Source organism: Kickxella alabastrina (assembly GCF_025024165.1).
Source record: "Kickxella alabastrina strain RSA 675 chromosome Unknown BX661scaffold_15, whole genome shotgun sequence".
Taxonomy (NCBI): domain Eukaryota; kingdom Fungi; phylum Kickxellomycota; class Kickxellomycetes; order Kickxellales; family Kickxellaceae; genus Kickxella; species Kickxella alabastrina.
In genome coordinates, this window is record NW_026251486.1 from 317,431 (window position 1) to 330,079 (window position 12,649).

General features: G+C 48.9%; 3 protein-coding genes across 3 annotated transcripts; 2 read left to right on the top strand and 1 right to left on the bottom strand.

Moving 5' to 3' along the window:
- Positions 1-12: 12 nt before the first annotated feature.
- Positions 13-5,583, top strand: BX661DRAFT_225267 (uncharacterized protein; the record flags this gene model as incomplete). Its single annotated transcript, XM_051538935.1, has 3 exons — positions 13-1,920; positions 2,044-2,243; positions 2,393-5,583. The coding sequence occupies 3 exons, from the start codon at positions 13-15 to the stop codon at positions 5,568-5,570; spliced, it is 5,286 nt and encodes a 1,761-aa protein (XP_051390790.1). The 3' UTR covers positions 5,571-5,583.
- Positions 5,584-6,357: 774 nt separating this feature from the next.
- Positions 6,358-10,295, top strand: BX661DRAFT_35865 (uncharacterized protein). Its single transcript, XM_051539105.1, has 2 exons — positions 6,358-7,579; positions 7,784-10,295. Exons 1-2 carry the CDS (start codon positions 6,469-6,471, stop codon positions 10,084-10,086), a joined length of 3,414 nt encoding a protein of 1,137 aa, XP_051390791.1. The 5' UTR covers positions 6,358-6,468; the 3' UTR covers positions 10,087-10,295.
- On the bottom strand, positions 10,198-11,109 carry BX661DRAFT_136298 (PQ loop repeat-domain-containing protein; the record flags this gene model as incomplete). Its single annotated transcript, XM_051532670.1, has 2 exons — positions 10,198-10,469; positions 10,617-11,109. Coding segments are annotated over 2 exons (765 nt in total), but the record flags the coding sequence as incomplete, so codon positions are not given.
- Between the last annotated feature and the right edge of the window lie 1,540 nt (positions 11,110-12,649).

Consider the following 12,649-nt stretch of genomic DNA (forward strand, 5'->3'; position numbering starts at 1 on the left):
AACCCCACAGCCATGATCGATCCAAACGACTGCGACTATTTCAGCTGGGCTCCAGAGAGCCACGAATTCCTGAAAGACACTTACAAAAAATACTCATTCCTCAACACAATACCGCTCAACGTCAAGCGAGGTGCATTCCGCAACATGAATAACACTCTCAGCGACTACGTTCTATCGGATCTATTCAAGAACTTGGAGCAGATGCGCTGGGCAATAAACAACATCAAGTTTGGCATGCAGCTTCCAGTTCAAGATGTCGATATGATTTCGGACGCATTCAAGCAGTACAGCGACCTCCTGTTCATCTTGCACCGGATGAGCCGCGAGGAGACATACTCTGAAAATGATATTATTGAAATCACCAACAGTTCCATGCTTGAGCTTGTTTGTCGGCAAAGCACGCTGTTCAATCCACGGTTATTTTTTGAGGACGAGCTGCCCCTATGCACGCTCAACCACCAGTTCAGTGACCAGCCCACGTTGACGCGAGAGTCGTGTTTGCTCCCTGCAAAGCAGCTGCCGCTGACTCCCAAGGTGGAGCCAGAGCCGGAGCCGGGGCCTAGCAAATCCATAAGCAAGCTCGAGGTGCCAAACGGCAACATACAGAGACGAGGCTCAGTGGCAGACACCATTTTGGCATCCCGACTCCAGGCGGCAGATGGATTCCTCAGCAACATTCCTGAACAAAGCTTTCCCAAGTCACCAATGCCAATGTCCTTTATACCCCCCAGAAGCAGCACAGACAACGAGCCGCCGGGTAGCAAACACAAACATACCACAGAGCGCATTAGCAGGCGCCGAACAAACACATTGTCCAACATCAGCCCGATGGCTACAGCAACCTCCAATCCCAAAACCAGGTCGGTCGGCTCCGCAAATTTACTAATATCACACGCGCGCCACATTCGCACAATGGAGCTCTGGGAGCGATATGTCAGCCTTCTTTCCCGCGTACTAAAGGTTTATTCGACTATAATGCGCTTGCTACAGCCGGACGTTTCAAGCGACATTGCCTACAATATAACCAGGTACATGATGCTTGTGGCCGATATTGTGCTTTCTCAGGGAGGCAAAAACCCGCGACTCAAAGTTTGGGTTAACAAGTACAAGCTGCACTTCAACGCCGATATCTGGGACAAGACATGGGGCACTATCGGCGAGCGCCTGGAATACGACGCGGTCAAGCTTGCCATTGACGTTTGGAGCCGTGTCATTGCCATGCCAAACGTATCCAACGACGTGGTGCTATTTGACTTTGAGAACTGGCTTCACCGCGATAGGGTACTCGACTGCTGGCTGCAAATAACCAAGCAGGTTTCAAATAGGGTTCTGCACGCGTATTATCCCTACGACAAGACAGTTGGCACAGACACCATCCATGTGCGGTTTTTGGATTTTAGCGTGGCCGGAAAGACCAACGACGAAGATGCAATTCTTCTGTTGCGCACGTATGCGCAGACCAGCATGGACCTGGATTCTGCGAGCAGCCACGCATTTTACCTGTACTCCAACAATATAACCGCAATGGTTAAACTCGGGCTTTATATCAAACGTATTGTCGAGATTGATGGTGCAAAATACGTTCAGGACTCGCCGACGGCCAACTACGCGCTGCACCTGTTTGGAAAGCCGCTGTTTGAAATTGCAAAGCATATTGGAAAGGTAACACCTTACTATATCGAGGCACGCTGCCGAGTCATAGCTTTGTTCTCTCAGATACTGGTGCTAGCTGAGGACCCAAAAGACCCCTTGCGAACATGGTATCGGAACAGTATCATCAGCATACTTGACAACGAGATAAACAATCTTAGCCACGTCCAGGCAGTACTGCCGAACGTCCCGATGCTATTAAAGAGCTCGCGTTACGTCCGGCCATTCATTGCTCCGCTATTTGGCATGGTGTGCCGTGTGCTTCCTTGGGTAAGAAAGCTAAATTGATTTGCAAAAAAATGGCTGGTTGTGCTATTATATGTATTTGTTGTACTTACAAAGACTAACCTTTTTAAGGTAAAATTTTAATAATAAAGAAAGTATCCTTCGTAGGTCAACGATGTTCCGCTGGTTCAAAGCGAAATTAGTCTGCGGTACCTCGGCTACAACGCGCTTTCTGCATTAATTTCGTTTGTTGGATACTACCACGAGATCGGCTGTTCAGACCTGATCGCTGACACGGACAACATGGCCCAGAATCAGTTTACCAAAAACGTAGCTCAAGACAAGAACAACCCCAACCTCCACTACAAGTACCAGGCTATTCTAGACATTCTGAAAAAGGCAAGTTTGACATATAAATATTGTTTATTTCGCCAGCATTGGAGCTCCTCTAGCTACCAGCCAGCCAGCTAATATCAAACGAATGCAACTTTTTAAAAAATTTATAGATCGATGCCAGTCAGTTTAAGGAGTCGGCGTTAGAGGACAGCGTGTTCATGAGCTACCTGCACTTGATCTTCCAGGTTCTGCTCAGCTCAGCCATTGGGGAGAAGGACTTTTTCAACTTGCAGTGTTTGACATGTGTAACTCTGGTATACCTGTACCAGTATGCGGAGCACAACTCGGGCTATGCCGTTCTGTTCATCGAGCTCTACGTTGAGCTCCTGCGCAACACGCGCGATGACAAGCTGGCCACCGTGTACATTTACGGGCTGACCCAAGTGGCAACGATTACCTGGAAGAATGTCCTTTCCGAAGAGCAGCACCGGAGTATTCTCGTCGCTCTATTTCATGGTCTTTCAAACTGCGACCATGATCTTAAACGGTTTACACATTGGGACCGGTACCACCAAATATTTATCACTTCGATTCGCTGCCTGAGTGTCTGGATGTCGGTGTCTGCAGAGCAAGCCCTGATGTTACCCGAGTTATTGGATGAGACGACAGAGTTGCTAAAGCGCTGCAATATGTTCCTCAGCACAGCAGACTCGCCAATGTACTCCATACACGGCCCGCTCGAGCGCAGGGTCAACTTGGGCACATCTGTCGAATACAACGAGCACATGTATCAGCCAGGCAGCTGGGCCGGTTTTTTGAACATCTCACGACAGCCTTACACGCAGAAGGATACCAGTGAAAATATAGTTTCATATACCACATTGGATTCATTTTCCAAGTCTGATCCGCCGCCATCCCAGCGCATATCCAATACTAGCAAAAATCACACAGTGCGTGTGTTGACAGACTCGCTGCACAAGGTTCTAACGGCGACCATCTCTGTGTTTTCAACCATCCTCCTCCGGATCATCAACAGAGACCAATATAACGGCTCTTACGCGCCGCACGACACGCTGCTTGTGCACTCGGTGCTCCAACAAAAAAAAGTACCTGATAACAGCGTCATCTTCAGCGCATTTGACACCAAGCTTAACCGCTTGATGAGGGATTTTACCCCGGTAAGTGTCACCTTCTTCTCGGCCTACCACAGCATGATCTACTCCATTGTCAATTTCAAGCAGTTCAGTAACGGCAAGTGGTCGGATAGCGCGAGTCTGCACACGAGCAGGTATTCGAGCGGCTCCAAGCAATGGATAGTATTTACGTCCAAGCCCAAGGCAATGGCAGAGTTGGATCCAGGCCCAGAGATATATCCCGATGTGCCCACCACTGGTGAGCTGCCGTACATGCCAACCCTTGAAACTGCTTACGCTTCGAATACAGATGTCCAGCCATGGGTTCGCATAGCAGATGGACTGTTGGGCAGCAACCCATTGCGCTCAACATTCGGCGCTGCAGACAAACTTCAAGGCATACATCGAACAACACCGCTGATTAGCGACGAGGGCGAAGAGAAAATGGAGCAGCGGACGGCTGGTGACTTTGACAAGCTACACAACTTGCGCATAGAGCCCGATATCGAGTTTACACCAGTACAACCTTGCGAGCAACTGCACCGCGGCAACAACCACTACCGGCGCAATCTCCATTTGCGGCACTCGGTAGACTCGTCATTGCTGGAAATTTCCGAGCCAATGCTGCAAGATTTGGACCATCTTGATAATTTGGACAATCCGTTCACTGCTTATGCCGGCGTCATTTACATGAGATCGGCCAACTCCCTGGCGACGGAATGCACACTGGCCAAGGGTCCGCTCAAGGGCGTCAGCCCCGAGTTTAACAATTTTTTGATGACATTGAACCGGGTGCCCTTGCCGCCGGTCGAGCGGCTGAAGACCCATCCAAGAGACCCGACGATCATGCGTTGTTCGTTTAGCATCAGGAGCTTCGAGGTCATTTTTGATCTGGCGCCTAACGTGAGCTCGCTGATCAGCGGCTGCAAAATGGGTGCGCACGATAACGACTGGTTCTATGATATGATGCATGAGCGCGGCATCTATGTGATGTGGTTTGACAGCCACATGGGCAACATTGACATGGACTTGGCCTGGCAGTTTGTCGACGACAGAGACAACTTTGGTTCCAAGCAGCGCGCAAATACATCGAATTCTGTCAAGTCCCACTCAGAAAGGAATCGCGCTTCTCACGACAGGCACCCGCACCATTCAGACAAAAAGGAAAACACACGATTCAAGCCCAGCCTGCCCGTGTCGAATGAGACCATTCAATCGGCACCCACGCATGTAGAACCAGTTTCCGAGACGTCTGGGAAGGACTTTTCTTCGATTCAGTCGTTAAAGCCGGAAAAGGTGGAGAAAAAACGCGACTTTTTAGCCGAGCCTATACAGAACAAGTCCAAGTCCAAGGCGCGGGAGTTCTTTCAAAAGGCCATCCATATCACTCGCCGGCAGGCCTCAAGCCAAAAAAGCCCACTGCCTTCGCGAGAAAACAGCGAGCCCTGCAGTAACCCCTGCAGCGAGCAAAGTAGCATGAGCATTCATGTTAACGACCAGCAGCACGACAGCAAGCTCAATTCTCACTATGCTCAATCGCCACCCTGTGCGGATCCTGTTTTCAGGAACAAAAATACACCAGAAACTCCTGTTTCTGCGTTTTCAACGAACAGTTCGATCGCCAAAATGCACATGGATAAATTTTCGATGAGAGGGGTCGTGTCGACGCCCACATCGCCTTTAATGCATTCGCCGAAAAGTATCAATACAGGGCCTAATGTCGAGACGGGCCGTGATGGCAATTTTCCTGAATCCATGCCAGTCGAGAGTATGGCTGACACTTCTGTACCGAAAATGCGGGTCCTCATTGCGGTGGCTCCAGTTGACCACACATGTGGGCATTTGGTCAAGGTGTCGATGTCTGCGAGTGGTGGCTCGAAGCAGATGAACGACGAATTTATCCGCATGACCGGCCCGTTAATGTCTAGCACGATTGTCGAGACAAAGCAACTTGCTGCTCTGTTGTCGACTACAGTCACAGATGCATCGGCGAACATTGCGTCCTTGAATTGTGATGACTTTTCGGTTGTTAACAGGCGCATGGGGATGATCACATCGATTATTGAGAACTACTGCGTCAAGCACAAGACTGTCGACGACCTGCACAAGTACTTGTTCTCTGTCGGAAAGAGCGGGGTACAAAGCACATTTGCCATTCCACATACGACTACTGATGTAATTGCAAAAAACGACGGAAATGCCGATGCTATAAATCACCAGAAATAATTGTGAAGCTGTGATATCTATATTTTAAATATATCTGGATGTCATATTGTTTGATTTCCAGTAGAAACCATTGCTATGATTTGATTTTTTTATGTATTTGCAGTCCCATTTTTCAGCATGTTACTATCTAGGACCATTAGCACCCCCGCAATTCTTATTGTTTTGTTATACTCTGGGTTATTACAACAGCCCTCTAACATACTTAATCGACAGTAGCTGCTGAATATTGGCTTGTAACAAGTTCCTTCCGCTGAAACCTGATTCCGGCTACGACGCGGGACAATCCAGCAGTCATTGTGCTTGCATACCGCTCCTACATGCCATGCACACGAGTTGTACCTTGTTCCGTATGCAATGTTGGTCAACCCTGACAATATATTTTTTTTCGTATTCAAATAGACATTGCAAGTGGCTTTTTTGAACAATTCGGTTGAAGAGAAATTACTCCCCAATGCAGTTCAATAGTGATGGCGCTAGTACAAATGACTGAACAGTGGACCGGATTGATGAGCCTGAAATGTGCTTAGGCAATAAATTAAATGGGCGGCTTGCACATCAAGCGCCAAATTTAAGGGTCATAAATCCGGACAAGAGCTACTTTGATGAATTAACTGTATGTATAAGCCGGGTGTCATGCCCAGCTCTTGAATTGTTTGGCCCGAAAACATACGCATATATTCCCCACATCCGACTTCAAATGTGGAAAAAAGCAAAGAAAAAATTGGCGATCAAAGCTCTGTTTGGGTGGGGAGGCCATGTAAATTTTTCTATATCTTTCTTGTTGCCTTTTCAACCTAGTAGTGTATCATTTTTTATCGTCACTTTTCAATTTTCAAATCCAAACACAAGAATTCAACATTTCACTTTGCTTTGGTATTCCTCATTCGTTTGACATATAATGGAGAACCCAGAAGGCAACGGCATGTACAGCCAGATTATCGACACGATCGACCAGATGTACGCCCAAACCGACGAGCTGAGCGCTGATAGGATGGAGATGCTCGAGCAATCTCTGCAGACGCTGGCCAACGGAGTGAACGAAAACAACCAGGTGGTACAGTCGGTGCTTGGCGCCGTCAAGCAACTTGCCGACTCGATCCACGGTCAAGGCCAGCTGCTCTCAAAGCTGCATTATCGGCAGGAAGAGACCAGCAAAGAATTTGGCGCAATGGCCAGCAAGTTTAAGGCCCTGGAGACGTATATTGTATCTCAGACAAAACTTATCATGCAACAGCAGCTCAGAGCAGCAGCAGAGGCAGTAACATCTTCGCGCCCACAGACACCCGCCCCAAACACTGCCGGCAATGCTGCTGCTTCGTCGCCAGCATCGACGGCGAGTGCCCAGATTGCAGATAGACAGGCATCAGCTACCCCGGTTGCCAACATTTTGAATTTCAGCGCGGCCGGTGGCTCTTTGCAAGTACCTGGCTCGATGGTCTTGCAAAACCACACGCATCCTTCGACTGCCATGTCATACGGTGCATTTGCGCCATCCACTGCGACATCATTGCCTATGATTAGCCCCCCTGCGTCCACTGCTGCCGCCGCTAATCAACAGAGTTTTTTGCTCGCCCAGCAGATGAGCATTCAGCGTAACCAGGAGATCGCACAGGTTTACAGTGATAACCAGTATTTGCAAAATCTATCTCCGACCGAGCAGTCCAAGTTGGTGCTGTTCATTCTGAAGCAAAAGCAACAGCAGCAGCAGCAACAGTTTCAATTTCAGCAGCAACAGCAATCGATTCAACAACATCGGCAACAGCCTATTCCATTTCAACCACCCGGCGCATCCGCAATGCAAGCCCAGCAAAGCCTGCTAGTGATGCAGCAGCAGCTTCAACAGCGCGAGCGGCAACGTGAGCAGCAGCGCCAGCTTCACCTTCAGGAGCAACAACGGAGACAGAAGGTTGCAGATGAGCTCGAGCAGAAGAGGCAACAACTTTTGGAGCAGAAGAGACAACAACTCTTGGAGCAGCAGAGAAGTATCAAGCAGAAGAAGCAGGAACTAGGTATGTGTGCTCAGAAAGTCAATGTCGACACGCATGGTTCTGTTAGTCCAGAGCTAGGATCGGTTGCAATGGGCGTAGACGTGAGCGACACCCCAGCGGTCAGCAGCAACAAGAAAGGCACTGCCGCCGCCATCGGCGCTACAACTAAGACTGCACCGACTAACAATTCGGAAAGTGTGCAGGTGCCGCATTCAAAACCTGTAGATATTCAGGCGGCGCAGACAGTCCCGGCGGCCCTGATTCGGGTGAAGACTGAATCAACTCCATCTCCATTTCCAATTCCGGCCCCCGCTACAGCTCCAGTTACTGCCCCGATTCGGGTAAATATTGAACCAGCTCCGGTTCCGACTCCAGTCACTGCCCTGCTACTGTCGCCATTGCAGGGAAAGAAGCCCGTCGAAAAGAAGCCCGAGGTCCAGTCCACCACCGTTTCCAAGCCAACACCCCCGCCGATGTCGAATATGATGCCGGTGTCGCTCATCAAGCAAACCGTGGTTGCCGCGCCTCCACAGGCACAAGTACCGATCTTGCTCACTTGCCCTTCTGCCAAGTCACAATCGCCGCTGCCAACGCTAGCGCCAAAGATGTTCACACTGAATACAAGCTCGTCGTCATTGAACGCCCAGATCCCGCAGGTCGTGTCGGCGCCAAAGACGCAGATTCCTCAAGTGGTTTCGTCATACAAAGCACCGGTCAAGGCTCCTGCCACCACGTCAGCCACTGCTCCGGCAAAGACCAAAGCAAACCGGCCGCCAGCTGTCCCCCCGATGCCCCCTATAGGTGCAATGGCCAGCAAGGCAAAGGTTGCTAGTGCCAGTGTGTCATCCGCAAGGTCGACGGTGAGCTCCGAGTCTGGAGGAATATCGATTAAAAGTGGAATTCCATCACCAGTGGCATCGTCGAAATCGACGGCTTCGACAACAGAATCGAGCTTGATCGCTGACAAGCCTCTCGAGCCGGCGCATGCCTCCTCATCCAAGGTGAAAGCTACATGCAGCCGGGTGGATTCGAGGTCAAGGTCCAGATCCAAGTACTCATCTTCGCGTCTAAACCTGTCCCGCTGTTCGGCACACTCCCGCCATCACGATCACTCTCCATCTTATTCGCGCTCACACTCGCGGTCACGCTCTTACTCGCGTTCCCAGGCTCAGCGTTGCAACAGGTCGCGCTCGCGCTCGATGTCACGTTTGCGGTCCACATCACGGCGCTGTGATGTGGACAACAGGCTGGGCCAACTCGAAGTGACAATCAAAGGCGCGACCAAACATGCGCGCGAAGACGACTCGTCAAGCGGGCGCAACACCAAGCGGCAGCATAGAAGCCCACGCATTAGTGGCGTTGCGTTCTTTGGCAATAGCAACAGCGCATCGGACGATGACGACGATGACGAGCTCATTAAAAGATATAGCGACCCTGACGATGTCGAGTTTGGTATTGTTGGCGCGTCAGGGTTAAGCAGGCGTGGCAGCCCATCGGGTAGCAGCGCTACCAACATCACTTCGCGGCTGGGGCACACTGCTGCTGAAGACAACACCAGTAATATGTATGGCCGCGTATCATGGAAAAATGGTAGCAGCAGCAACAGCAGCAGCAGCAACAACGGACGCTTTGCTGGCTCTGGCTCGGGGTACAATGGCGGCCACGCATGGAACACCCAGGAAGATGTAATCGGAAAACTGGAGGACGCAGACGGTAATATTATTACCAGTGAGAGAGTTTCGCAGATGATGGGTCCATTCTACTATCTCGCAATGCCTGCGATCCCGCCGGTATACCAAATGTTCTTTGGGTGCATGCCGATGCGCCCAGAAGTGTCTCAAAAGGTCATCAATAATGCGATTACTAAACTGGTTGGCTTCAAGTATTTTAGGGCGGCCCTGGCACCCGCCGCCAAATACTCAGGATTTGTGCCGAGCTATGTGGTGCGTTGTGACAGCGATTCTAACAAAAAAGTGCGCCGGATGAAAGAGCGGGTTTTCGGCGGGAATATTGTCATTGGGCCTCTGCTGTTCTACAGTCTGGTCATGATGTCGTGTGGCCAGATGCAAAACAATATGGCGTCATCCATGAACACGCTGCTGAGGAACATGACCGGACTTGAATTTGATCAGTTGAGAATCGTTACTAAGGACGGAATCAGCCAGCATTCGACGTACACCGTGTGGTCCATGACCATAGACTGGGTCAAGGACCTGTGCAAGTACCTGGTCGAAGATCGCCGCGCCCAGGACTCTATCACTGCTGCGAGCAAGTGCCACAGCGAGTACATGCGCCAGTGCCGAAACAGCAGCCATGACAATAGTGGTGGGCTGGACAGGGACGGCAACATGGCCTTTAGAATGCTGTCCACCAACGCTGAGAACAGCCGACTGTTTTTGGGCGTCAGGCCGAGCGATCTGCGCGAGCTGTACAAGTACCTGGTGTATATAGTGGGCAAGCTTTCGACTCCACATACCATTAAGTATTTGAAGCAGGTGTCTGAGAGCTTTATTCAAAACGAGGAATAGCGTCTTTTTTTGCTCTCGAACGAACGAAAAAAGCTAGAAAATGAATAATAAATATGAAGCAGTGGCAGTGAGATTGTAGTACAACTATCACTCTTGAGCAGCACCCCTGTGGCGGTAAATGTAGAACTGGTACAGTATGCCCAACTCCAGCCAAATGGTCGACGATGCACCGAGCAGCCACGCCGCGTACTTTTCCAGATACTCGCGCGTCGGCCGCTGTAATGTGAGAATCGACAGGCAGTATGTGACGTTGCCCAATATTACCAAGACAAAGGTTAGCATGGACAGGCCCTCAGTCGACTTTGTCCGGTAGTTCTTGACGAGCTGAGGAATGTACGCGCCCAGATAGACCACTGCCGATATGTATCCGCAGAGCTGGCCGACTGCCCAGCGCAGATCGACGTGCGCAAACCAACCCTAACAAAAACAAAACAAAAATGGGATGTTAGTGAGAAATTGGTTTCTTTGGTTGCCTGGCATTTGTAATCCGCTTTTTGTTGCTTTCTTTCCATTAAATTGCAAAACTTGACTATCGCGCACGCTTATAAAAAAGAGTGCTTTTGGCCTTACCAAGTAAGCGGAACAATAGTAGAGCGTAAAGCCACTGGCAAGTAACAGGCCTGCTCCAATCAGCGCTGAGTGCGGGCAGCAGATCGTCAAAAAAATTGCGTGCTCATTGTTGTCGCAATTGCTTTGATCTGGCGATGGGTGCAAAATCAGCCAGCTCTCCTCGTCAGCCTCGCCATCAAGCTCGCCGTCCGGGCGTGGATGGTTATTACGGTAACTATAAAACTGCCAAATGATTATGCCGTCCGTCAAGATGTAGTACAGCGGCAGCAGCACGGCTGTGATAATCAAATTCCCCATCACCGCGCCCACCAAATTAAGCAAATCGCCGAGCGACCACATAAGATAGAACGTCAGGGATATTCCATCGCACGACTTGCGCTTGTAATTGAGGTGGATTTGAGGAAGCAGGACTACAACCCAGCACAAGATTGAGGTGTAGCCGAAAAAGCTGGAGATGAAAATGCTTGGATCGATCATGAACAGCGTATAAAAAATAAATTTTGTAATATAAATTAATTTGCAAAAGCGGACGATGCGAACGGAAAAGAGGAAATATTTTTTGTTGGAAAGCTCAAATGAGAATAGTGCCTCAATATCGCTGGCTTGAAAATGAGTGCTAGGCTTGGGGCAAAAGGGTTTGATTTTATTTATTTATTTATTCCGCGTAAATATGCGCTCGCTTCCCATTTTTCTACTACAATATCGAGAGAAATTAAACTGTTAGGTAAATACCTAAACTCGAACTCAAATTAAAAAATAATGGATTTACGAGTACAGCCTTAAAAATGACATCTTATCCTCCTTATTTATTCCCCATCAAATGTCAGGCATCGATTGGATGTCGAATGACAATGCCGCATTTTTTGCAGCGACGTTGTGAGTGTCTATAGCAATACACTGGCCCGCAGCATATGCAGCACACACACGCAATTAGCCACAGCGACGTCGGATACACCTGCTTCCACGCGTGTTCGCTGCCATCAGCGCAGACGCCGGAACCATCGGCGCGCACCAGCACTGCACTTCCCCCGTTTGGGCTGTGTTCTGTAGCTCCATAACCAATCTTGCTTTTAAGTCCTGGCGATAGTAATGGCGGTGGCGTTGGTTGAGGGTGGTAGCCACGAATGTCGTATAGTAGCGATTGCTGCTGCTGCTGAGTTTCTTCATCTGTGTCATCATTATGACCTCCGATGCTGCTTCTACTACTGCCGCTGCTCGCATCGATGCTATCCATATTGCTCGGATAAAGAATACTGTTTAACACGAGAAAAGGAGAGTAAATAAAAAATATGTCGCTGAATTTAAAATATTTACAAACTGAAATTCAAAAAATTAATAAAAGAAAACATGAACGGCTGTGAGCACATGTGCCTGCATCCAATGCTCAAAATGTAAGGGAAATAAGCGGTGAAACGCGCGCACGCGGAAAAATGTATCATGCCTTTTGATTTACACATTGTTAAACAATATGTACAATTGCCAAAGCCAAAACAATGGATGTGGAATTGTACTGTCGAGCTAAAGATAATGGGGCATACTTGCACAACCATTTTTCTAGGACCAAAGCCAATGCCTCTGAGCCTGCCGTAAATTCGAGCAACTCCAAAAACTGAAGCTATTGCTTTTTTTGCCCGCAACCGAGAGTTTTAGAGCGCAAAACTTGCTTGATATTTGTTTGACCAAATGCTCGTATATTTTAGTTGACTGCCAATTTAATTCAAAAAATGTAACTGCAAAAGAACTGCATTGAAAATAGTTAGCAATACTAGTTCAACTATTCGAGCGAAAATTTAATTTTCAAATTTTCAAAATGCAAAGCACTCGACTATTGTTGGAAATAGTTGGTTCACATTTTTAATGCTGAATTGTTTTTCGGAGCTCGCTCAAAAAAATATTCACAACTACACGATTTATTTATGCTCCCCATAGACACTATAAAACAAGATCCTACATTCCACAGAATCGGAGCCGGTGCTCAAGGACAAGACCAAGG